The sequence below is a fragment of the Haemaphysalis longicornis genome, unplaced genomic scaffold (assembly GCF_048455015.1).
Source record: "Haemaphysalis longicornis isolate Haplotype H1 unplaced genomic scaffold, Haemaphysalis longicornis Haplotype H1 scaffold_9, whole genome shotgun sequence".
NCBI lineage: Eukaryota > Metazoa > Arthropoda > Arachnida > Ixodida > Ixodidae > Haemaphysalis > Haemaphysalis longicornis.
Window position 1 is genome coordinate 153,288,873 of NW_027526460.1, and position 27,315 is coordinate 153,316,187.

At 45.1% G+C, this 27,315-nt stretch overlaps 1 protein-coding gene across 1 annotated transcript in view; it reads right to left on the bottom strand.

The window, feature by feature from the left end:
* Window positions 1-311: 311 nt before the first annotated feature.
* The window catches only part of LOC144153675 (complement factor B-like), a 142,940-nt gene continuing 115,936 nt past the window's right edge, over window positions 312-27,315 (bottom strand). Inside the window, exons 16-19 of the mRNA XM_077685334.1 lie at window positions 15,641-15,841; window positions 13,813-14,022; window positions 5,822-5,895; window positions 312-643 (exon numbers count right to left, since the gene is read on the bottom strand). Of these exons, the coding sequence (XP_077541460.1) occupies window positions 464-643; window positions 5,822-5,895; window positions 13,813-14,022; window positions 15,641-15,841 (665 nt within the window). The 3' untranslated portion in view covers window positions 312-463. The remainder of the gene's footprint in view (window positions 644-5,821; window positions 5,896-13,812; window positions 14,023-15,640; window positions 15,842-27,315) is intronic.

The following is a 27,315-nucleotide window of genomic DNA, read 5'->3' on the forward strand; positions in this document are numbered from 1 at the left end:
CACTACGTCAACGACAAAGAGCGCACAGAATTGTTGGGTATAGACAAGGACGCTTTATTTCAATAGAGTCTCCAAATTTCACAATCGTTTTATTAGTATTTTACTTACTTAGATGTGATTGGCTAGTTCGTGATTAGTGGTGCGTAATCGGCGATATAATTCTGTTCGGTAATGACGCCGGTGACTATCGCCCTTCTCCAAATGGTGATTCGCCGACGATCCGGCACCATTAGCTCCTTTTGTTCATTTTTTTTGCGTTGTTCTATTGCAAACAGTACATAGCATCAGTTTAATATTCAGTCACAGGCTGCTGCAGGTATTGACAATTCTTCGACTGGTTTTATTCCCGTGCACAACAAACCAAGTAGAACAATACTGAGCTGAGGTGGCTGTTGCAATTGGCTTTATGTAGAGCACTCCAAGACCGCGCTGATTGCTTAGCCGACAGTTTCCTTGCAGTTCTCTAGTGTTGGACAACCGAATGATCGGCAACTTGGTTGTCTCCACCGTTGCCAGGCCCCCCAGCTTCAGCAGGAGCGTCAGCATCCATGTGCCTTCGGATCCAGGGTACGTAGTACGAGACGTCGGTGTAGAAGCTGAATTTCTCTGGCTTGCATTTTCCACCCCAGCTCACAATGCCCACCTGCGAGGTCACAGAAAACATAAAGCAATAGGATTGAAAGAGCTCACTGTATTACCACTGGTTATTTCTTCACCATTCAGTAAACGTTTTTTTTGCAGGAGGTGATGTGTGCCTGCCTGAAGGCAAATATCTTTCTGTACCGACGTTCGGTACAGAAACAAGACTTTTATCGTGACCGCCACAATCAGGACTGCCACAACAAACGCCGCGTACATCTTCCCTCTGAAAGGCTATCCGTTACGACCTTTTAAAACGTCTGTTTGGTACATTACTATACGACTTCATTTTCAACCCCATCACCAGCCTTCCCAGGTACACTGCAGGACGAAGGCAACTCCCATTGTCCTCCAACCACTCCTGTCCTGCGCTGCTCGAGTCCGCAGTTTGCCCCCAAATTTGTGTATTTCACCCCTCGATCGAGTTATTGGCCTAACCTTTCTTATAGACTAACCTCTTGGTAACCACTCTGTTACCCTAATTATCCGCCGGTATTCGGTTCGTCTCACTACATGGCCAGCCAAATTCGATATATTTACTTTATTTGCAACGCGATGTCGTCAATTCCAGTTTGTTCTGTGGTCCAGGTAGCACGTTTCTTGTCCCTGAGTGTTATAACTAACATTACTTGTTCGAGGCCCGTTGATCCTACCCGAGGTCGCTTTCTAGTTTACTAAGGCGCAAAGGTTGGCTCCGTATGCCATAACAGGCACTATGCACTTGTTGTAAATTTTTCTATTGAGTGACAGAGGTAGCTTACTTTTCTTATTTGGGAGTGCTTGCCGAGTGCTCCCCAACACATACCTGTTCTGCGCCGGATCTCTTTCTTGTGGTTGGGGGCAGGACTCACCATATGTGCGAGATAGTTTTATTATTTTACTTCTTCTAGCGCTTCGTTTTCATAGCTGTGGAGGACGTTTTTTGGTCATTCCTGACTCCTTTACAATTATTCATATTTATTTTTAGCCCCATGGCGTGCTTTCTTATGGTAGTTCCACAGGCATTGTTTGCAGGTGTTTTCCAGTGTCACTCAGTAATACTATGTTGTCCGCAAACCGCAAATGCCCGACGTGTTCTCCTTTTATCCTTAATCCTACGTCCCAGTCACGCTTAATAAATACCCCCTCCAGATATGATGTTAATAGTTTAAAGAGATGATATCTCCCTGTCTTACTCCCTTTCGGATCTTTTAGTGCTTGTAAAACGGCTGCGGTGAGTACGAAATATACGCTTTCTCGTAATCAATAAATGCCATATAAAGGGGCTCTGCAGGTTTTTCTACCTCTTGGGTGACCACATGTATGTGATCCGTTGTTGAGTACTTTTTCCAAAACCCAGGCGGCTCGCTGTGTTGATTGGAATCCAGGCTGTCGCCCATACGGCTAACTATAACTTTAGCAAACAGCTTGTATACAACTGAGTGTAGACTGACGGGTTTGTAATTCTTGAGGTACTTGGGAGCTCCCATCTTATCAATCAGAATAATGTTGGCCTCTTACAGGCTATGAGAACTTTTTGAGTCTTGAAGTATACCGTAAATTGTACGGCCAGCTTTTCCAGTACAATATCTCCTCCCTCCGTGAAACGAAGTCCGGTTATGTAATCGTCACCAGCAGCTCTTCCTATTTTTATGCATTTGACAGCCTTTTAACGCCCTCTTTAGTTACTAGTGGAACATCGCCAATTGAACTTTTACCGAGTATTTCCTCTAGCCTATCGTCGCTGGTATATATCCTGGTGCAGAATCGTCCTGCTACCTTTATTATTGCATCCAATTTGTACGTAATGTTTCCCAACTCATCTCTGAGTGCCTACATTCTGTCTTTGCCGATGGATCGCTTTGTCATAGTGGCTTTCAAGCTTCCCCCTATTTTCAGCGTTTCCTCGATCCCTGCCTTGTTTTATGCACCAATGTTGCTTGCTTTACTTCTCTTCATCGGTTTTGACAGCTCGGCACCTACAATCCGATCCGCCGTGCTTGACTCTTTCATGTTCTTACATTTGGCAATTAGTTCCTTCGTTTTCTTTGGCAGTTTGTTCATTACAGGTTGCGTCTTTTACAGCTGCTGCCGATTTACGGATTATAGGTGTTAAGTAGTCGTTTAGCCTGTCTACACTGTTCTCGTTCTGCTTATCTTAAAGCGCCAATTTGTTTTCAAAGGGCATTTTAACTCCCCGATTTGGCTCTCACTGGTTTCATTCAGGGTTTTTAGTTTTCACGAGTTTCGTTTATTATATTCTGAGATTTAGCCTTGGCTTGCATCCAACTATTCTATTATCCCTGCTCCGAATCTCACTTTGCCCCTCAATGCATTGCAAAATCTCGGTATTGTCACCTAAAATGAAGTCAATTTCGTTTTTGGTAGCACCATCCGGACTTTTTCTTGTCCATTTCCTATTCCCTCATTTTTGAAGAAGCTGTTCATCAACCTCAAGTGATTTCTCTCTGCAAATCCCACCACTGTATGTCATCGACTGTTACGATTGTCTATTCCGTAGTTTCCGCCTGACCTTTCTCCCATTTGCTTCTTACCGACCTTTGCATTAGTCTCCCGTCACAATTATGAACTGCGTTGTTGCCTTCACAGCCGATAGCACGTCCTGGTAGAAGCGATCTACGGTTTCATCATGTTGATGCATAGGCCTGTCCTATCTTTAACCTCTACCGCTTGCTTTTATTGATCATAACAGCTTCCGCCCTCTCCCTTGTGCTCAAAATCTCATCCGGGTTTCCTGCTGTTTCTCCCCAGATTAAAAATGCCACACCGTGTTGTATCTTTTCTTGGGGTCCACTGTAGCACAATATATTCCCGCTAGTGGGCTCCATGAAGCCTTCTCCTGTCCTTCTAACTTTCATTAACCCCATATTTGACCTAATATACGAGACCTCCTCTAGTAGTACAGCTAAGCTTCTCTCACTAGACAATGTATGTGCGTTCGACGTTGCCAGGGTCACTTTAAAAGGCGGCCTGTTCGTACCAAGAGATTTTTACCTTCTTCTGCTGTATCGCTGTTCTAACCGCCCCCGTGGACCGGAGCTCTACAGCTGCCGGGGCTGAGGGCCGGGATTTGAGTTTGTTAGTCATGGGAGACCTTCTTCTATATATACCTTTTTGTAACACTTTTCAGGAAAGAATACAAGGCCTTCTTCTGACAATGACTCTGATCATACTCAGCTCATCAGAATCAGCTCATCAGAACAATGCCGCACTACCGTCGTTGCGCTTCATACGTCGCTACCCTCTAGCCTGCACTCCACGTAGGCATGGGCTGTCCTTTTTTCAATTGTTTCACCATTTCACCTCAATTTCGTTTTATCGTTTACCTCAGCGAAGTTAAGAGAGGAGTTCAGAGTTGATATAGACAGGATGGATACTGGTCCTCACTATAGCAGTTAGTTCTGGGGGGGCAGAAGGGGGGGAGGGAGTGCGGAAATATGTTTGCTTATTGCCTGAAATAAAGCAAACTATTTCAATGCTGTTCAAACAGGGATAACTGTAGGGATGACATGATTTATTTTAGCTTCCAAGAAATCCTTTCGTGTGCACAATCGAACACTTAAGTGTGCTAAAGCTAATTAAATTACGGCTGCGTGAGAGTGGGAGGACTTCTCAACTTACGTATTAAAAACCGTTGGCACGATGACGTTTATTTGTGCGTATACGGGGTCAATGATTTCTTAATTGGATGGTTATTAGCCTGAATCAAAAGAAGGCGCGCCTGTGAAATAATTACCCGGGATTCGTTAATTTACTCGTTATATTCTTTGATTACTCGTTAGGTTTTCTGCCTAACTCAGAAGATTTCAGCATGCCATGACAGCGTGAGTTAGCATCACGTGAGCATCACATTAGCATCTCTTTCACTCTCACTGCATAGAATTCAAGAAACTGGGGGATGAAAAATGTGAAATTATCTACGATTGCTCGGAGAACATTTAAACCAAAACAACCTATTTATTTTGTGAACATTGCAAGGGAAACCCTCTCAACTTCCAAGTGGTGCATACTGATAGAAAGTTAGCAGATAATTCTTACCTTATCAGCCTGCAATCACACAGTATTTTATAAATTACTGGTTTGCGCGGGCTGAATAAATGCTCGTTCAAAACAGTCCACGTAAATCGCATCTAATTATCTACGCACAGTCAAGGCGCGAATTTTGTTTGAGGGTATTTCGTAGAAATGGTCAATTCATATTGTCTGAGGCCCGCTCATGTAAAAAAACGTAAGCATAAAAGTCTCCCTGAACCATTTGAAATCTGTACTTAGCGAATTAACTATTTCTCGAACCGCGGCATATCTGAAATAAATTCTGCGAAGTTCGCAAAACAACTTTCGGTTTTCCGGTCACCTAATCTAGTTGACCATCGCAGTTTAACATGGCAAGTTCATCTTAAAGCCACCATTAACCTGCCGTTGGTGTAGCAGTTTGTAAAAATTGCTGTGAGTTGGCCTTTTTTATATAAACCACAGTATATTACCGCTGCTATTACTAAAGCAGTCGCAGAGCACTGCTGCCACAGCCGCATCGTCGCTGCAACCAGAGACGACGTTGACGTCTACGTTTTTCACTGTGTTTTTTGAAATTTCTCTTTTGTAACGCCGTGACAATGTCTGCAAAGAACGTGTATTTACGAGCGTGTCCGTAATAATGATGTGAATTGTGCACAGCTCCAGTGTGGTACAATCGGGCTGTGCAGGCGCAAGTTGTTGTTATGTGGAGGTGATCGTATTTGTCGGGCTTGGAACATTATAGCAATGCCTTAATAGGAAGAGTTTATTTGTATGCCGAAGATACAGCAATGCCCTTTGATGAGGTGTGTTTTTATGTACTGATGCAATAAAGCGCAGTACCTATACCTCACAACATACCCCGATTGAGTTAGCTGCAGCCGTATCTCAAATACGGGTCACCGTAGCCGCCACTCTAAGCACAAATGCTAATCAAAGTGCATGAATATTCCGCACAAATGTAAGGTTTGAGAACACAAATTTACACTTTTGCAATGAACACTTCTTCAAGCATTTTGTGCGGTGAACATTCGTCGTTGGGTGCATAGCTTCCGCCCTGAGCTCAGTCAGTGCCCGACAACAGGGCAGCAGGTGGAAGAAAAGGTAGGTGAGTTTTGGTTGCGGCCATGGACGAACCTGTCACAAACATAAACACAATATACCATACCTGCGTCCATACTGTCTCCTCGCCTTCTACTGCTTGCATTAGTGGGCCACCGCTGTCCCCTTGGCAAGAGTCGCCTGGGAAGGTTTAGGGCAAAACAATTATTTCACTCTCAGTGAAAGAAGGGAAGAAGAAAAAGCATCGTTAAGTGTCTCAAATGCAACATCGCAGATCTGTTGCTTGCTGAAAGATACATAGCAGTGCGACAAATTACGGTAAAAAGCATGTATGTTTTGTATGTATGTATTCGCATGTATGTTTTCACCAAGGAGTTCCAATTATTTATTAGTGACTTGACGATGCCCGCGTGCCGTAAGAAATGTTTCCCGCGCTTCATGCGGCCGAGTTTCCTGCTACGTGAAGAAAAAGCGGTGTAAAATGTTGGACATCAGCTATTTCCGAGAAATTGCAGTATTGAACCAATACGGTGGCAACAAAGATACACCTTCATTTCACACAGGTTTGACAATCGTATCGCACGCGGGCAAAAATCGTGGTTTCCTAGTAAAATGTTTGTAAAGTTTGTAGAGCTTAAAGTTTGTAAAGGTTGTGAAATTTGTAGGTTTTTTAAAGATTGAGTGTAAGCTTTTTGTTCCACCCGCCATGGTGGTTCAGAGGCTAAGGCGTTGTGCTGCTAAGCCCAGGGACGCGGGTTCGATTCCCAGCCGCGAAGGCAAAAACGCCCGGTGAGCTCGAGATTTCGGCGGACGTTAAAGATCCCCATGTGGTCAAAATCAATCCGGAGATTCCACTAGGAGTCACCTCATCACTTGTGGAGAAACGGCGCATTAAACCCCACAATAAATCAAAATCAAGCTTTTTGTTCCCAACATGCAAAACCATGACTACGACAAAAGTATTGTCCTATAAAAAAAAATATTAGCTCAAGCGGTTGTGACGATGTCGCTGTACGTATAATACCAATGCTATTACCCGTATATTGCCACTTTCCAAGCGCAATGACAAAACGTGGTTCATAGGCAGACAAGCCCAATGAAGGGGGGACCTATGCAATACATTGCAACGTAGTAAAAAAAGGGTAGATCAAAACTCACGATCACCAAGTGAACATGACTTGAAAAGGGCTATCGGCCAAACGCACTTCTGTTTGTTATTCGTTACTTTAACTCCAGTAGTAAATAGAGCACAAAAATATTGCTTTACGAAAGGCTGATATGAGTGTGCAAAACGTTGCAGAAGGTGAGTACTCCTGTTGAGGCTCATACCTGCGCTACACGGTCGTTTCAAAGGCCTCCGGAAGGACGTTGAACCGATTGTTTATCGAGAGCCCCATTTTCAATACATAGGGAGCAGCTGTGGAGGGCAGCCCAATTGTCAATTGAAAGATATCGTGTAGCACGGGTATTCGTCTGCTTTCTTTTAGCCCTTTTTGGTTCTTCAAAATGCACCAATCCCTACCAATATGCTCACAGCATATAGATCAAGCGACCTATCCTGTTCAGCACAGCCATTGGCGTTGCCATAAAAGTTGGTCGAAAACGGGTTGGTCTTGAACCAACGATCATAATCGCTGTTTTCCGGTAAGAACTACTCATCGCAGAAAAGGTGTTCAAATGTGCTCCTAAACCTGAATTCAAACTATGTGAACTTAGCGAAATTTTGCCTGCTTATCTCACAGCATAATATATGAGCGTATATAAAAGAATGTTGATCATGTTCTAAAACTGATTGATTGATTGATCGAAGGACATAAATTACCGACAAACGCATGCGATGCGTCGCGCCGTAGTGAAGGGCTCCGGATTAATTTTCCCACCTGGGGATCTTTACGTGCACCGAAATCTCGTACACAAGGGCGTGTTTGCTTTTCGCCTCCATAGCCTCCATCGGGAATCGAACCCTCTCAGCAGCGCAACGCCTTAGCCACTGAGCCACCGCGGCGTGTATGTTCTAGAACTATAGGATTCTCATTAACTTCCTAAACTTGAACGATCGCTTGGTGAAAGAATAGTGGTGTCGAAACTGTGAATGCAGACATTTCCAATATACACAAGACGCGTGGCTACGATTTAACGAAACAGGGGATGGTGACTGCACAACCTATTATGCATTCGCCAAGACGAATAATTTGGTTTCTGGCACTTTAACGAAACACATAGCGCCAATTGGAATCCAACAAAACTGCAGGGCTTAGGAACTTTTTTAAACGTTTGATTTCTATTTTCTTTTCGGCTCTCCATGGCACCGAACCAGTTGTTGGCGCCATAGCTTCCTAAGAACGCACCCGCCGTTACCATCGCAACTAACTCTCATGTCAATGGCAGCAGAGCAAAGAGTTGCAGTTATGGTGTATTCTTAAGGCAAATGATACAAACCATAGGGGCCTAGTGGGAAATGCTGTGCTCCAGCAATAAAACGACGACAATTTGCATTTTTCATGCACGACTTCCCTCCATTCAACACCCGGTGCACCAGTGGGCCTTAGTGTACTCAATCCGCATTTTAGATTGTTACATGAGGCGTTTTCGAGTGACATGCTGTACTATTCTGTTATCTTGTTGACATCGCGCGTCTTCTGAACAATATTGCATCTATATCATGTAGGTTGCACACGACAAACAGAAAATTCCGCCACCTTTATTGGTGGAAACTGATATAGAGTTGTTAAAATTATTAAACGATATATTAGGTTGCAATGTTCGGAAGCGCGCGATAGTTTGTAGCGAGATGTGAACATGTTGCCTTAAGTTATATAATTTTCTCTGGTCTGCTTTCAAAATTAGTCCCATGATGATGTGGACGTCTAGTTACGGCTACAGAGTTATTTTCCTTATAGGTTTGACCAGGTACACCAAAGAAATCACGCCAGCAGTTTCGAATAAAGTATTATTCGAATATATCAACTTTTCCAATAGTTTTAGAAACATGAAGCTATTTAACTGTTACAATGTATTTATTCACCTAAGTGTAACAAAATAAATTAAGAAGACGCTAAGCACGTCTTTGGTTTTTAGCGACTACTGTGCCACTGAGGTAGTTTGCTGTGGCAGCTCTATACTTGGCGCGGTGCGTCGGGAAATCGGGTTTACTTTCATACTCATCGCAATCCTTTCTTTTTTGTGTCCACGTTACAGTGACTGAGAACCCTTCGGCAATCGGTTCTTTAGGTGTTTATGCAGGCCTAAATGATAGGTTGGTACAACGTTGAGGCTTAGGACGTGCCGCACAAGACCAAACTCATTTTACGTCAAGCTTGCGTACCAGTTAACTAGATTAACTTTAGGCCTGATGTCGAGTATGCACATAACCATTTCTGTATCACCAAAGCGAGAACTCATTTTGCAGAAACGCACATTGCTATTCGCCTGTTTGCTGCTTCTTCAATAAGCAAGCTCAAATAATTTTGTGTGAATTTTCAGCAGTCTTTCCAACAACACCGCTGTATGTTACATTAGTACTTTTTTAAGCTATAGACGCATGCAATAATACTACTGACTTGTTTTTGTGTTCCTAAACTATCTATACTGTGAGAGCCATGACAGACAGAAGGATTCATCTCCGTCGTGCCAACACGCAATCGCACGTGACTTTGTGTCGTGCCGAGGCAAGGTGGGCGTTTTCTAGCGGTTGTCCACGTCTCCAAGGTGCTGCAGGACCTTCTTTCACATTACAGGGCTACGGCATTTTTCCTACCCGGTTCTGGGTATCCACAGCATTGAAGATTGTAAGTTTTGTGTCTTTCTTCAAGCGTACGACACACATGCCAACTCCGAGTCTTAGTTATTTGCCTAAAAGCTCATTATTACTAATGCTCATTATTATTAAAAGCTCATTATTATTAATATACTAATGCCTCAGTGACAAAGATGTCAGAAACGGGGATCTGGCTCGCCTCCTTACGCATTACAACCTGCACCCCACTTCGCAACAATAATTTCTTGATGGCTATTGAGCTATCCTGAATGCCGTCTCCTTTTTTATTTAATTTTAAAGAGCAGCCTGAAAAATGGGCTGCCATTACTGTATTCTGGTAAGCACTCGAATATTTCAGAATGGGTGCCGAGTGTCGTAAATATATTGTCTGCAACTTCAAAAATAAACCTTATAATTGCAGTGGTTTAATGTGCACAACAAAACTGCAATGACGTTTTGCGCAGTGCGGGGTCACCGGCAATATTTCAGCTGACAAAGTGAAGTCAACCACCCATCTGCTTTTTTTCGAAGAGCTGCCAATTACATTCACAAGACAGGATGCGGCAACCTGTGCATTTCAAATTATTAGCACAGCGTAGGGGTCTATCTTGGTTGACGGAAAACAGCCGTGACCTCTTCCGCACCTAATTGACCCTTATTGCCCATTCATTGGAAACTATAATGCATTCTCTATGTAGACCTCATGACGTGGGACTTGAACTTAAATGGCATTAAGGTGCTAAGCATGTGATACTGCATGGGATACTAACGCTTTTCTACTGTTCTGGCGCAGCTTAGGTCTGCATGAATGAACCGTTTTGCGAGAACCTTCAGGGACGTGCTGCGTGTATATGGGGGACAGTGCATTTTGTGCGGATCCATGCCGCAGCTTTTCATTTTCATTTATTTTTTATAGGTGCAGTGGCTGAACTAATATCCCCCAGCCATCAGTAAAACCCCTCCACACACACACACACGTGCACACACATTGATTATTTCTCTCTTTCTCTCCCTCTTCCAGTAGGACTCCTAAGCGGCTAACAAACGATTCCACGTCGAAAGCCAGGACACATTCATTGGGTCCACCACTCAGGTAGAGGGCTCTCACTGCCGTGACGGTGGGGATTCGTGTTCGTCTTACATTCCGGAGGCGCCTTGGGTTGCTTTCCCACACCGACGGCATTTTGCTTGCTATTCTCTTCAACTCAGTAACTCTACTCTTGTCCCAATTTCGTCATAGTTCGCCAGTTTCGCAATTTCGCCATGGCGCGGGACGCCGAATTTTCGACCTACCGCGTCATCTGACGCTTTCCCATAAAACTTCTCATGAAAAAGAAATTACACAGCAAAAATCAGTCACGGTACACAACTTAAAAGTACTTTGCGCACCGGATTCGATGTTATATCCTCTTCGGCTGGGGTTACGAATTTACGACTACTGTGTATATCACACAAGATCTTGATTCTATATATTTTTGGTGCCGGAACATGATAACCTTACCAGTGAAATCTAGTTGATCATATTTACGGCGGATAAGAAACTTTCAGATATAAAAAAATATTTTAAGGCACATTTTTCTTCGCAAGACTGTGCACCCGGCACAGGGGTTTGGCGGCGGCGGTGGCTCCGGCGGCGGTGAAGGTGTCCGCGTAACCCATGCCGCGAACGAGACAACGCAGGCAGAATGAAAACGAAGGAGCAGCTACTGGCCAAAGAGGGTGGCACGCGCTACTATGAGGTAATCTCCCAGCGCGGCGCGACGCCTCAGACACTCCTGCTCCTTTTGTGGCTCCCGAACGGAACCACGGGACATCTTCGCGGGAGGCTAAGCACGATTTGCAACAGCATGCTCGGTGGCTGCGATGCCTTGAAAAATAACGGTAGAGTTTTGCGGGCGCCACCTTGCGTACGCTGTCACGCGATTCATTCATGAGACGCCGCAGATTTGCGCCATTAACCGATAAGACGACAGCTCGCAACGCGCACCACTTCCGCATGAGGGAGTATAGTAATCGTAGGTGCAACTTTTATCCCTTCGAATTAATCCAGAGCGCTCCACTGCGGCGCGCTCAGCCCAAATGTGTAGGGTCGGTGCGTTAAAACCCGTGAGTTCAAATTCGAATGTAATTGCTATCAGTCTAGGCAAAATTTCTGAAAGTACTGAAAACGTGTTTTAGGAATACATATAGGTAATCGTTAGGCGCATGAGTAGGTTTGATGAGCTGAAGGAAGGGAGGGACATGCGTAATTGGAACCGCAGTATCGCCGACTCCCATTCAAGTTGTCGGTTCGTGAATGGGTTAGTCGGTGACGGCGCACTTATGTTGGTGTGCGCGTTTCTTTGCTCTTTGCTCGGGCTACAAATATTTCTCTGCGTATGCTCATGGTAACACCTTGTATTCTTTTTTCTATTCCCCGTAGGCGCAATTATCTAAAAAATCATCTTCGTTGATCCCAAACGCAACGGAAGGGACGTGCTCTCCAGGCTCCATGCCACGTATCCAAACAGCGGCCTCCTAGACGGCCAACGTATCCTTACACCTTTTAGAGTAAAAAACTCCCACCTCCCCTCGCGGGAACTTCTGTGTAGATGCGACGCATAGGCGGAGCGGCGAAGCTGGTCCCAGTCGATGACGACGTTGGCGTACTTGTAAAGCGGCGTGGACTCTAGGTGTTTGAGCCAAGCGTGGATGTTGCTTCGCCGGAGAACGGCACACCGGTTATATGCGCAGCGCGCCCGAAGGAGAGGAAACGGCGGAAGAGAGAGTACTGCACATGCGCCGGGCCCAGCGCGTCTGCCGCGGCTATTACGCAACGTGCCGCGGCTATGACGCAACACAATCCAACACAATCCACTTTAATCCAATCCAATCCAAATCCAATCCAACCGAATCCAAGCCAAGCCAATCCAATCCAATCCAATCCAATCAAATCAAATCCAATCCAAAGCCCCTCGCGAGAGTGTTCGTTATCGGAGAGGAGAGGGGTGAGCGGCGGAGAGCGGCGGAGAGCGCAGCTCGCGCGGGGAGGAGAATGGCAGAGGGGTGGACAACGCCGACAACAACGACGACGACGCCGGAGGGACAAGGCGAGTGAATCAGATGCTCTGCATCTAATAATTCAGGATGCAACGGAATTAATACGCATGACGAAACACACCCGACAGAGCTGTGAACAAGTTCGGGGTCGCCCACATATTAGGGGCGAAGCTCCTCTTGCTTGGGCCCTGTCCCGGCCGTACACGGCACATTCTACACGGCACATTGATAATGATTGTGGCAGGATCTCTCTAGGGATTGGCCAACCAAAGATTGGCCGAAGAGGTCATAACGTTGAACGCGTTCGTTGCTAACCAACAACGAGAAGAGGAAGAAGAAGAGGTTGTCGTTCGTGGCTTGCGAGCTCAAGACTATTGCTTGGGCCCCATCCCGTCCCTCGTTGCGGCCATACACGGCGGAATAATGATGATTGTGGCATGATCCCCCTAGGGATTGGCCAGCCAAAGATTGGCCGAAGAGGTCAAAACGTTGAATGCGTTCGTTGCTACCCAACAAGTATGAGAGGAAGAAGAAGAGGTTGTCGTGCGTCGTCTGCGAGCTCAAGACACGTACCGAAACATGACGCTCTGCAGAAGGCAACGGCCACGGTGGCTAAAATGTCACACACCAAATTCCTCAACTTACCCATAGAGATTCTCATCGTCCCAAACAAGCCCTACATAATCACCACAAACATTGACGTCATCGACGTGCTTGTCAGCGGAGTGGTGGAAAGCTTGACGTGTCGAGTCTTTATATGATATGGGGGCGAATGTTTCACGGTTTTACCGATAAGCATTTTAGCTTCGCCCTTCTCATCATCATTCACTTCGTGGAGATGGCGGGATTTTTATTAGGCGAACACGTTTTCTGCACTAAAAAACGGCTGAAGGTAATGCTATAATTCAAAGGTGAGGTTGCTACTAATGCAGCGAACATGAGAAGCGTGGGGAACCGGTGTCCTATTTTTACACAGCTTTTCTTTATGTTGTGATGCATAAACTACACGAAACACATTTTGTACAGAAGCCCGGGACCGCGTCGTTAATCAAAATATCGTACTGCCAGTTGCGCTTAGGTGCCAGATGTTCCAAGATTTCCGTTACGTGTACATTTTTCAACGAGCGTGCAGCAATGAGGAATGAGGCAAATGAAAAATTTGTAACAACTTCATTGTTAATCAAATTATGGGATGACGAATTTTCTTGTTCTCTGAAGTTAGTTCCTGCACAGGTTAGTTGTTGAGCACAAAAAGCAAAAAACAAGCATAAATTCTCCTACAGCAGTGTCCGGTTACGTACCTTCTTTTGAGCTGGCGCACATCATCCCTTCCGGCCGGTATTTCCTTCCATGACGGCTCATTGTGCAGTTTGTTTCGTTTCCGATTACTTTCACTAGTTGTTTCAGGCGTTCCACCGACTTCTGCGCCCCGCCACTTTTTTCAGCTCCCCATCCAATAACCACCGCAGGTTGTCCTCCTTTGTAGAATGTGGGCGGATCTGAAATGTTGGCTGTGCAGAGAGCGAAATGGGATATTTTTGTTATAAACGCTGTGAACACTTGATTGACTGGGGTGACAAATGGTCGAATTTTAAATGATTCCACATTACCCTAACACACTGAACGGCCCTGGGACGTTTTTTGAGCGTTTGGCTGCACATTTCTGCAAATACTTTTCTCGCAGAAAGGGAGTTACAATCCACCACGTCCCTTTTGCGAGCCTCCCATTAGCCGACGTGAGGTTTTACGACGCGAGTAACGAATTGAAAAGGTCCCGGATCAGCGGAGACTAAACCGAGAAGTCAAAATCTGCAGAAAAGAGACAGAAATGAAAGGTTCAAGTACGCAAACGCCCTCAAGCTTCTACTATGGCCTACAATTGAGCTTGTTGGCAGCAGTCTATGATGAAAACTCTTTTATCAAAACCCATTCATAGACATTGTTTGATGCACAGCGAGAAAGTCACAAAAAATGTTGAGGGAATCCGTGTGGGTCGTTTTATTCAACAGCTTCCGGTGTAATTTGCATATCAACAGCATTTGCCTAAAGGTTCTCCTTTGTGGTGCACAAAGATTGCATGACTTATCAGAGGTGAAAAGTGACCATCTTCCCCATTCGCGAAAAGAATGATATCAAAACAGCAGCCCATGCGAAGGGAAAAAAGGAATGAGAGAACAGGCACCCCTACGTATAAAGACAACGATGGTTGAACGCAAAGCTTTCTCGTGACGGATACTCAATATTTACACAAGGGGGTGCAGGATTTTTCTGTAGAAATTTGCCCGTTCATGCACCCTTTTCCGAATCCAAAGGCTTCGACGATGTTGAAATTGAGCATTAGGATAGGCGCCTGCCTAATAACGCCAGGGGCTCCGGTTCAGTTCCTGCCACGGGAAGGCTTTTCATTTTCAGTTCCCACGTTTTTGTGTTACAGACGCCGTCAGTGAGAAGAGTGAAGCTTCGCTTTAAAACACCTTTGGGGCCGTGTAAGATATCACCAAGCTCTCCGGAGCCGGAGCCGAATGCGTTTATCCGCAACCCTGCAGGAATGGAGTGAAAATTAGCCGAATGAGCGACCCATGACAGGTGAACGTGATCCGAATTGAGTCGAACAGGTGTGCGCGACCGGTAGCGTTCACTCTGGTAAGGCTGCCATGTAAATTGCGTCGTCTGGCTGTCGCTGTAATTTGTGCCAAAACAAGAATAAATGAAAGTTGAAAAGAAATTTCCGGTCCTTTTCACTAACTAGCATGCGTCTCTTCAACGGTGTTCAACTTTAGGGATTGTATCTTTGGTGCGCAGGAATATAATAGGAATTTTTTTATTTAAATCCGTTTCGTAGGCGATGCCAATTTTTTCATTGCATTAGTGTGCGTTCCGATTTATCGAATGGAACCAAGCGGAGTATACAATTTATCGCGCTTTAACCGCACAGCTTGACTTATGGCTTTCGAGACTTACACGCATGACATGTTACTGTTGCCTCAAATGTGCCAATATTGAAAACAGTTCAGTTCGTTCTTGATCACCCAAACTGTTACCATTTGGTTACCAATGAAGTAAATTTTCTGCTGTTGTCTGCTCAAGAAATCAGCCACATTCATGTGCAGAGGTATTGGACGTACTCACCTTTACCGGGAGGCAGGCATATGGGTCGCACATGCTTCTGGTACGTGATGTTTTCCTTCAGTCGCAAAAGCGCAATGTCATTCGAGAAGTCCGGCTTTGTGGAGTTGTAGTTCTCGTGAAGTATGATTTTTTCTACAGCTAGCTCTATCGCATCTCCTTCCAAGTCCTTCGTTCCGTCTTCACTTTTTCTGCTCATGGGCCCTGAAACGAGAGAGTTCGCATTATGATACCTTGCATTTGCAACAATGTGCCCCCAAAAATCTGGCACATCACTAGCAGTGCGGATGAATTACACAGCAGTTCAAATGTCATCTAAGCAGGCTGATGGAAATATTCCAGTTTGACAAGTGCATTCAATGCACGCCGCTAACGCGTGTGTGCTAGTGCTAAAGCTGGTTAAAGTTTTTTTATTGGTCCAGGGTAATAAAAATACAAATGATATCCACGGTAAGGTCTTGAGATGTGCGTCGCGATCGCGTTAATTCGACGGTTAATGAGCATATTGGTGCGGAGTTGGTGCATTTACGATTCATGCATTGTAAGTACTCAAGGTCACCCGCCGCCGTGCCTCAGTGGCTATGGCGTTGTGCTGCTGAGCACGAGGTCGCGGGTTCGATTCCCGGCCGCGGCGGCCGCTTTTCTGACGGAGGCGAAAAGCAAAAACGCCCGTCTGTACGAGATTTCGGCGCATGTTAAAGATCCCCAGTTGGTCAAAATTATTCCGGAGCCCTCCACTACGGCGCACCTCGTCGCCTGCGCTGCGTCGCCGCGTTAAGCCCTACAATCAATCAACCCATCAAGTACTCAAGGTCAGCGAAGAGAAAATGACTAGACGTGCAACGGTTTCTAGGCACCAGTGCACGTGAAAGAAACAGGCCATGTGCGAATCTGCGACTTAAGATGCGGGCGTGAAAAGTTGCAGCTGATGTCGTTGCCGGGCTAAACATTTTGGTGTTTTTAATTCGTTGTCGAGTACGCCCCCCCCCCCCCCCCAAACAGGGCCGTGTAATGCCCTGCATTTCCACAATAGTGCGGATTTCGCGAAACTTCCAAATATAATTATTATAATAACGTAAATAGGGATAACTGGTCAGATGAAATTTTGGAAAAAAACTAGAAAATAAGACAAACATTTTGACAATATGAAAAACGATAAAACGTATACCGCCTGGCATTTCAGCAATAATGCAGATTTCGCGACACTTCCACCTGTAAGTGTTATAATACGTAACGAGGATAATTGGTCTAACGAACTTTTAAAAACTACAAAATCAGAAAAATGCAGATTTCGCGAAAGTTTCAACTGTAATCGTTATAGTAGCTTAAATAGAGATAATTTGTGGAACGAAATTTTCAAAAACCAAGAAAAAAGAAAGAATTTACAAAAATACCAAAAATGACCCAACGTATAACGCATATAATTTGCACAATAATGGTGTAAATGAACACGATTGGTCGAACGAAATTTTGAAAAAAGGAAAAAACAAGAAAGTATACAATAATTACCGAAAATGGCGAACCGTGTCAAGCTCTGCATTTCCACAATACTGCAGATTTTATGAAACTTTGAAGTGTAATCATTATAGTAGCTAAATAGAGATAATTGGCAGAAAGAAATGTTGAAGAACCAAAAAATAAGAAAAAAATTTAAAAAATACGGAAAATGGGAAATCGTACAACGACCTGCGTTTCCACAAAAATGCAGATTTTGCGGAGGTTCACTCTATAATCGGTACATTAGCGTAAATAAGATAATTGGTAGAACGAAATTTTCAAGCACTAAATAATAGGAATATATAAAAAAAATTATGGGAAACGGCGAACCGTGTAACGCCCTGCCCTTCCTCAATAATGCAGATTCCGCGAAAGCTTCAGATGTATCGTTATAGCACAGGAAGTTTGGTAGATAATTCTCTGAATTTCTGCAGAATTTTTGCCAAGAGGGGGAGAAATTGTGTGAAGCACTTTATGAAGTAATGCAAAGTGGACTATGGAAAGAGGGGAAAGAAATGAAGAGAATCTCAAGGGTGAAACCCGCAGTACAATGGCACAGAATCAGCATCTCTTCCCCTTGCCCTCCCATTCCGCTTAACTTGATCCTGAGGTAACTAGATGGTCAACGCTGTTTCCCATATCTCGATTCAAGTGGAATATGCAATGTCTCAGTCGTTTTATCCTGAGCCGACCTTTTAACATGGCTAGGTTGCGTGAAGGAGGCAGGATGTTTCCTCCATTTTGTCAGTTTCAAATTAATGTTTAATGATTTCGAACAAGGATTTTCCTCGTCTAGATTTGCCGATACTTATGTTGTTTCACCCCGTGCACGAAGTTTGTTTCTTAGGCGCTTTCGGCGCCCTGGCGGCACGAGGAATTACAGTGTTCCCAGTTGTAGGATGAGATGTGCTCCATACTTTTCCCCGGAAGGGAGCGGGGTAGTCGTGGTAGTTAGGAGAACGGAGTTTGACTTCGCGTCTTCTTCGTGGGATGCCTCATTTCCACCTAGACAATCATGTCTGGGTGTCCGTGTGATGCGTTCAACTCTCTCAATTGTTCTTTGAAGAATCTTTCCAGAGCGCTTAGATACTTGTATTCCTAGCAATAGCATATTTTTTGTGAAACTCACTTCAATAATTTTTGTTGTGATAGGCAAAACCGGCAGGGTCACAGTGTCCTCCTTGCCTTAAGCAGACAGTACTTTTTTTTTGCCAGTGATCATCAGCACTTTCCTCGAACGTGTAGTAATTTCTTTAAAATTCTACTAGAGTAATATTATTGCTAGCGTATTTTATTGCTTCCAGTCTGTGCACACGGTTTCACTGCATAATTATATCGTATTCTCGCCAAACTTGCTTATCGGTTTCTGCTTTCAAGTAAAATAATTTTGGTGACTAATTTTCCTGACATAGCATTGTCTGATTGATTGATTGTAGGGTTTAACGCGCCGACGCAACGCAGGCGATGAGGCGCGCCGTAGTGGAGGGCTCCGGATTAATTTCGACCACCTGGGGATCCTTAACGTGCGCCGAAATCTCGTACACACGGGCGTTTTTGCTTTTCGCCTCCATCAGAAAAGCGGCCGCCGCGGCCGGGAATCGAACCCGCGACCTCGTGCTCAGCAGCGCAACGCCTTAGCCACTGAGCCACCGCGGCGGGTCATAGCATTGTCTACTCCATTAACTTCTAGCACACAGTCCTAGTTTCAACACGGTGGAATTTAGCACACAGTTTCAACAAGGTTGTCTTGATTTCAACCTCACCGAATTAGTTGCAAGCACAACACGACATTCAACACACTGTTCGAATATTCTTGACTTCGCCTGGCGAACGCCCATATATAACCTGATATCATGCATATTACCGGTTTATCTGATCACGACGTGTTGATCACGACGTGTTAACCAAAACGCAAACATTGAGCAAGCTCAATAAATGTTTCAAGAAAGCTAACTTCGATCGTAATAATCCCGAACTATCACTTTTTTCTATCGACTTTCAAACAGATAACGTGTCGCGGACCGCCGAAGAAAACTGGTTACTACTTAGAGACGCTCTCCCTGACTTGTTAGATAAATACATCCCGGTCATCTCTATCAAATCCAATAATACTGTCCCTTGGTGTTTACATAAACGTCACCGCCTAAACAAAAAGAAGAAAATATTATTCAGGCAAGCTCATAAAAGTAAATTATCAGATTACTGACGTCGGTATAAGGCGTGTGATAGGGAATATCAAAAATTTCTCAAAGCAGCGCACTTATAGCTTTCCAGACGCGACTTATCATCAATGCTAGCAAATAACCTTCGGTGTATCTGGGGTGTCATCAATGCCAAGCATAATCCTGGCCTCGTCTTTTCCACCCCCAGTCAATCATACGCAGTCGCACAGGTGCGTTTATGCTAGAAATAGCAATAACCACGGCTAGCATTTAATAACTCCTGACTAATTTTAAGGTTTCTTCTTCCCCTGACAACACCGGTTTAAATAAAACTAGTCTAAAAAATAAAGCATATATCAGCTTACCAATATTATCTGCCCTATTGAAGCAGTCACTATCAACCAGTGTTATACCCTATGATTGGAAGGTGGCGAAGTGTTTCCGTTTTTCAAATCTGGTGGTCGTACCTCACCCCTTAACTATCGCCCCATTTGTTTACCCAGTACCATACACAGACAAATCGTGCATATTATACACTCCCGGATCATTAACAACCTAGAACAGCATAACATTATATTTCGGCATCAGCACGTTTTCCGTAAAAGCTTTTCGTGTGACACCGAACTAGACGACTTCATTCACAAAATACATTTATCTATAGACACTGGAATTCAAGTAGAGGTAATTTTCCTAGACTTTTAAAAAGTATTGATCGTTTCTCTTACCACCGAATTGTCCACAAACGTATGCTACTGAACATTGACCCCAGTGTTTTCACATGACTAAATGACTTTCTTTCTTACAGGATGCAATTTACATCTGTTAATAATCACAACTCGTCTTTAGTACACGTAACATCTGCGGTCCTTCAGGGAAGTATACTCGGGTTCTTGCTTTTTCTAGTTTCTACTAATTGTTTGCCAGACTGCGATTAATCTCACATCACACTTTTTGCGTATAACTGCGTATTATACCCTAAACTTCCATATAACCATGACCACAACAATCTTCAATCTGACGTAAACGCTATAAATAGATGGTGCTCAACTTGGCTAATGCCTCTAAATCTTGCTAGAACAAAAGTAGTGTCCTCTGCATATCAAACCTCGCAAAATACAGCGTGTTATATTTGAAACTTCAGCCTCATGGAGAGAACTTCCATATAAATACCTTGGCGTGCATCTAACCCAGTAAGTTGACATGGAATAATCACACTAGCCATATCCTCACGCCTGCTAACCTTTTTCTTGGTATCTTCAAGCGTAACGTCAGACAGCAGATGGGATATATTACACTAACTTGTCGCAAACTAGAGTACGGATCAGCCATTGGAACACTGATCAGGCATATCTAATAAATGACTTACAAGTCTTGCAAAACCGTGCTGTCCGCTTCATCTTTTCTGATTACTAACTCTACCAGCGGAACCACATTAAAAAATCGTGTTCAACTCGAAACCTTATCGCATCATCTCAAAATATCTCGCTTAACAATTTGTCATAAACTGCACTACCATGTGTCCCTTCATAAGTAATTCATCTGTGAACCCACAGCCATTTTTTCACATCGAGATCATTCATGCAAAATCAAACGCGTCACATGTCGTACCCTTGCTTTTGCCCAATCATTTGTTCCTAGTACCACAATAGAGTGGAATAAGCTACCATCAAACATTGTTACTAAACCGAATGCCATGAAATTTACTAATGCTTTGAGCAAAATATCATTTCATAACAAGCATCATTTCATAACATGTATCATTTCACTGCCTCCTTTCTCTCGTTCTTGCGCTGTTAAACGACGCGTAATACTATTCCCTATGGTAATACTCTCCGTACTTCGTTCTAGTTACTGTACCAACAGCTGTTATTTTTCTACTGATTTGTTTACTATTTGTTCCCACTCTAGCAATACAACATGTAACTTATTTTTGCCATTTTTAGATGTTTTGTTTATTTCGTACTGTTTGTAGTTTTTGTAATACCATTGTAACCCCCTTACGCTATCTAATACCATCCCAAAAGAAGCTTTAGAGTTTTCATTAGAAAATAATAAAAATACTCTCCCTGCAACGGTGTATTCGCCTTCATAAAGACCGTAGTTATGCTCAAGCTCCTATTTAATAGTTCCGCATATTTACCTGCAAAAGGATGCCTGCGATTTCCAGTTCTTCTGTTCCTTTGTGTAAGGTGGTCATGGAGCCACAAAGATTTCCAGGCTAGTAAACTACGACAATTGTAGCCCTCGTACCTTCAGGTTTGGTGAAGCGAACGCCCTCCCGCCGCTTTTTCGCATCCCGCCACTGATGTTTGCAGGCATCGACCCCCGAGACTAAAGCAACTTCTCATGCTTCCTTCGTGGCAAAAATGTTGCAGGACGCCGAAGGTATCGACGTCTACCCGGCCGAACTCCAACAACCCGGGTGGCTTGCAGTACGCCTCCGCCTTCAGCGCAATGTCTCAGCTGTTGGCAATGGCACTCGCGACCCTGTCGCGGTCACCCCAACCACACCAGTGAAGCCAGGCAACAACTATACCAGCGCAAATCAAAATCAAGTGAGCCACCCCCTACTCCATTGTCAGCAATTATCAGTTATCCGCCGCCCGCGTGGTGGAGTGGTCGTCACCTCCATCGCGTTGACTTTGCTTGCGGATATCATACAACAAGCTGCCGGGCACACCCACAATGACAATGATCAAGCCCTCATCAAACCTAAGGCCAACTTTATAATCAACACTGCTCACAAGGAACAAGCCGAACAATATACCAGCCTTACGACGCTGAACCACGAAGGCCAACAATACCCAAGCATAGCCCATGTTTCTGCTGCATTTAGCACGGCACAGGGCATAATATTCAACGTTTCCAGCCCTGAAACTGCAGGGAAATCCAGCACAGCGTAATGCAAAGTAGTCCCGATCTCGTGATTCTGGATGCGACGAGATTTCCAATATCGTACAATTTCTCTTCGAAAGCAGAACCGTTCCATTTTGGTTCCTTAAATCTTTGTTATGTACTACCGCTGCAAGCCTTTCAAGCGGAAAAGCTTGCACCACCTGCAGGCACACCGACCACCGCAAAGATGTCGGTCCCCCTACCCCGCCGCTCTCCCACTGTTAACAATGCGGACTCATCATTCCAGCGGACTAAAAACAGTGTACGCTCAAGTGCATAGTGTGTGAGGGCGCCAACTTAACAGGCTCTGCTTCGAGGCTCGACTACAGTCCCCACATACGCTCAGGTTACCGCTACTCGGCTCGCTACGGATGTAACACCAACGGGTAGCGACAGGCTTTGCAATCTCCTGCACTAGGGAGCCCACAAAGCAGGAATACTTGAAGAACAAGACCAACCAGTGACTGCGCATTCCTAATGCTGAAGCTACCAAGGTGAGCAACCCACATTCCCCTCCCTCTAACGCGCTGAACAACAACCCGAACATAGCTAACGTTTTTCTTCAAGGACTACGAACCATTTGACAAGAATTGGCACGACATTGCAAAAAGAATACCATGATGCGACAAGACAAACTTTTCCTCAGACACCGCTAAACCCTGCACACTGCCAAATAATCGCCCTCTTTTCCCTTCTTCCACCCAAAGCTCGACGACATATCCTGAACCTCTTCCCCCCTCTGTTCTCAATAACCTCTACTGCATCCCCTCCCACCCAGACACCGGAAACAAAATCGAGCGCTCCTGATGGTGGCTAGCTCAATTAAATCTACCAAACCAAAACGACATTTGGTGCCTTTCTTCCATTAGCTTGCCATCTCTCCGTGATCGTCCTGCTAAACCCTCGCAAGACTTCTACCTCGCTCCGTGCATAGCAGTGGAATTGCCGGATCTACTAGAACCGAAACTTCTTTTTGCTTTTCACCCAATCCTAAGGCAAGGTCCCCAATAACGTCGCTCCCCAAGAAGCTTCAATCATACATCTACCAGTACACCAAAGCCTTCCGTGCACTGGTCCATATGTAAAAGCAATTCTCGCCAAGCGCAAACTAGTGGTCAATCATATATCCCTTACTGAGACAAACATCCCACTTATTTTCATTGTAGTGCTCCTTCGCCGCACACAAAGAAGCAAAGCGTAACTTGTGCCGTTCGGCAAGGAGGAGTATTGAGTCCAGCAGGTTTCAATATTTCCCTCATCGGAATTGAAAAAGGTTTGGTACGACCTGTCGCGACTTCCGTATAGGCTGATATCTGCATATGGTGCTCCGGGCGCTATCGGCGTGTGCTCCGTACGAGGCTTTAGCGGGGAATATATTCCATCACAGCGTTCCTGACGGCACAAATTTCTCGGCGCCACACTTGGCAGATTATTGATATGGACACCTCACTTCCGAAGTTTGAAGGAAAAATGCTCATCATTTTTCAGCATTTTCCAAGCGCGTTCTGCAACGCAGGAAGCCGCACAGTGTACTCGCTTCTTCCGTCTCTACGACACTCTCTGAGGACGGCTGCTACGCTATAGCCAACCGCCCTTGTTTTCCCTTTCAGCAGGGAATTTGAAGTTTTTAGAAAGCATGCAGGCGCGAATACTTTGTGTGCGTATTGGCGTCCCAATAACGACATGTACTGTTGGGACTATCATTGAAACTCGCCATTTTATGCTGAGAGCACTGCGTGAACAGGAACTGCTTCGTGCGCGTTTACGTTTTGCGAAGAGACAACAAAACCACCCATTGGCTGAGACCTCAGCTCCAGATCTGCAAGACCTAGTACCGCAAAATTACCAGGTCCCACTTGTGCCTTCGTACCTGCCACGGTTGCTCCCACCCGTAAGTATCCACACAACCATGCCAGGAATCACGCGAAGAGCTGATTTTCAAGCTCCAGCTCCTATGTTTTTTACTCTGCTACTGCTACACTGCAAATACGCCGGCCATACCCACATATATACTGATGGCTCAGTCTGCGAAGGTTCCTCCACAATTCGGGTTTATATTCAGGCGTGGCGAACCACGATCACCAAAAAACTTAGCCACAGGACACCATCTACTGCAACTAAGATAACCGCCACGCGTGCGGCTCTTCAGTACATCCCAACCCTGTCAGCCAGTCAATGGGCGTTTTTACAGACTCCCGCGCGGCCCTTCAATGCCTTCAGTTTTTTTCCTAATCAACAGCTACATTGAGACATTCGGTTTTTATATTAACAAGCCGTCAGTGCTCACCACCTCGGCGACCTTCAGTGGATTCCGGAAAATTGCGTTGTATCGGGCAATTCTACACCAGACACTACAACTTCGGAGGCTCACATTCACCAAGTTTCTATTGCATTCGTACCGCTCTGCAGGAAAGATGCGACGGCACTGGCGTCTCGTGTTGCGCGGCAGGTACAGCTTTCTATGTGGGCTGCTTCATTACGCCGCTATGCACCGCTGTACTCCTTCGACCCAGAATGTACTTTCAGGTTGCCTCTTGGTATCAACAAGCATGACACATACCTAATACACCACATACCTCGGAACGTCGCCTACACACGCCTTTTCCGTTTTAAGGTTCACCAGGCCAGCTCACCCCTTTGCAAAGACTGCGACTGTGCACAAGATATCCAACATGTCATCTGTGTGTGTCAACGATATGATACACCAATACTCTCCCTGACAGCGACTTTGGGCTAGCTACCCACATTGGGTCTTACGTTACATGATGTGCGTGGCCCTAGGTCATTTGCTCAAATGGCCTCAGGTGCGCCGAAAGCGTTTCTCAGCTTCCTCCAAAGTTCAGGACTAGTCAACACCCTCCAACAGAGCTGAACATCAATGATACATGTAATATAGGACTGCATTCCTCATCTTTCAACTCTTAACCTCTGTGTAGTGCCAAAGTAAAAATTTCAGGTTTGTGTGTTAACCATGGCTGATATGCTAACGCTACACGTGCCGTGTTCGCGTGTGGTCACTCCGCGGTCTCAGAATTGTGCTCAGCTTGATGAGAACGTTCCCCTCGAGTACTCTTCAACATTTCTCTTTATATCGAACTACTGAACTCGGTTCAGACTCTAATTCTCCCCTTCCTTTCCTTATTTTTTCTTTCCCTAGTTTCCTTTCCTTTTGTTCTTTTTCTCACTCGTTTCATTTATAAACTAACATAGCATGTCAGGCTCTTGGCTGGACAAAACTCGTCAGTAACATTAAACTACATTCTATGTCCCTCGGGGCAAGGATAACAATAGCATCTTTATTCTAAACATCTACAGCAGCCCTAACATAACACACGTTCTATTCCCTCCTCTGAGGAGCTTCCCAGAAACCAGCCAATCACCCCCTCGCTGTGGTCGGCCATTTAAACGCTTCTACCATGTCACAGGGCTGTGCGTATACCTCTAAGAAAGCTCGTCTGCAGTGGGAACGAATTCAAAAAGGTCATTTCACTCCGGAACCGATGCCTACATTGCAACCAAGTCTGGGTACGAGTGTGCAGACGAGCACTGCCACAGATTTCGCCCTATCCAACGGTGTCGAACTACGGCAATCAACGTGCACCGACCACACCTTGAGTACTGAGCACTACATTCTACAATCACACGACATGGCCAAGCAGAACATTGCCCTTTTATGACATACTCACATTACCGATTGGGGAAGGTTATGCCAAATCTGATCTCAACTTCAAACTGTAACATCCGAGGGTGTGGGCAACCACACAACTTTGGTTCAGAAACTATCACAGGATACCCAAGTAGCCAGCACCCGCCTTGATTCGCATGTCACCGCTGTCAGAGTCGAATTCGGCACGTCCAGCAGGCTTACCTTAGCACAAGGAAGCGTTGGATGTGTAACCAGCAAATCCGTCCCTTCACTGTAAACTTGATGAACTGAAGACCATCATAGAGAAATACAGCAAACTGGCCCAAGCACAATGACATCAATTTCTTACCAGATGCTGGTAGCGCTCAGTATGCGAAACACCTGGACGGTGTTTTGACACTTCATCAACCCTCAGAACACACGCACATTGCTGTCTCACAAAATTCAGAGACTCATGCACAATACCCCTGAATACATATACAAAATCATGACCCAGCTCGGCTCTATTAACAAACCGAAAGGACCGCAAACACCATCTCCAAACTTTAGCGGAGAAGAGGCCAAACAGCTCGAGCAAGACACCACCGAAGCAGACGTCAGGACGGCTCTCCAAGCCACCTAATCGGGCTCAGCTCCAGGTTCCGATTCTGTTCCCAACAAGATACTCCGCCGTATAGCTGATGCCTCCATCGCACAAATAACTGAATACTACAATGTCTACTGGGGAAGTGGCACTATACCCCTAGAATGGCACACAGAACCCATTTCTTTTATCCAGATATCCGCGAAACAGGTAGCCCAGATCAGCTCCGCCCAATCGCGCGTAAGTCTTGCGCTGAAGAAGTGCCAAACCCGTCCCTCTCTGCAAACTCACCCACCACATAATTGAAGCTGAACCCCTCCAGCAAAAATGCCTGGATTCAGGCATAAACGTCCTGATGGCGGAGAAAAGTGAAAACCCCCGTAGGTTAAAGATCCCCTGCCGCCAAAATTAATGCGGTGCCATCCACTACTTCACGCGTCATTCCTTGTGTAGCTACAACGCTTTTAATCTCATAAGTAATCAATCAGTCATACCTAAACTCCCTTAACAAAATCTACTAATACAACTACCTTGACCTCACTATCTTGGCTCTTGACCTTAAAAAAAGCCTTCGACATGGTTACTCAGGAGAGATATAAGTAGGTCTATGCTTTCCGCAGTGACCGCACAGCCACCGGGGCCACACACCAGGAACCCATACCATCTGGCCAGGGGAGGTACTTTCCAAGGGGCAGTCCTTTTTCGTATGCTCTTTAATCTCGCCCTGCTTGCCTGTTGCCCAATCTCTCAACGAAATCCCACCCTTTCACTTTGCAATATACGCGGATGACATACTCTGCGCAACAGTCTGCGCAATGGGAGGTAACCAAGGAGCTCCAAGACGAAGGCATACCGAAAGCACTCTCGAAGCAGCCACCAATGCAGTCACTGGTCA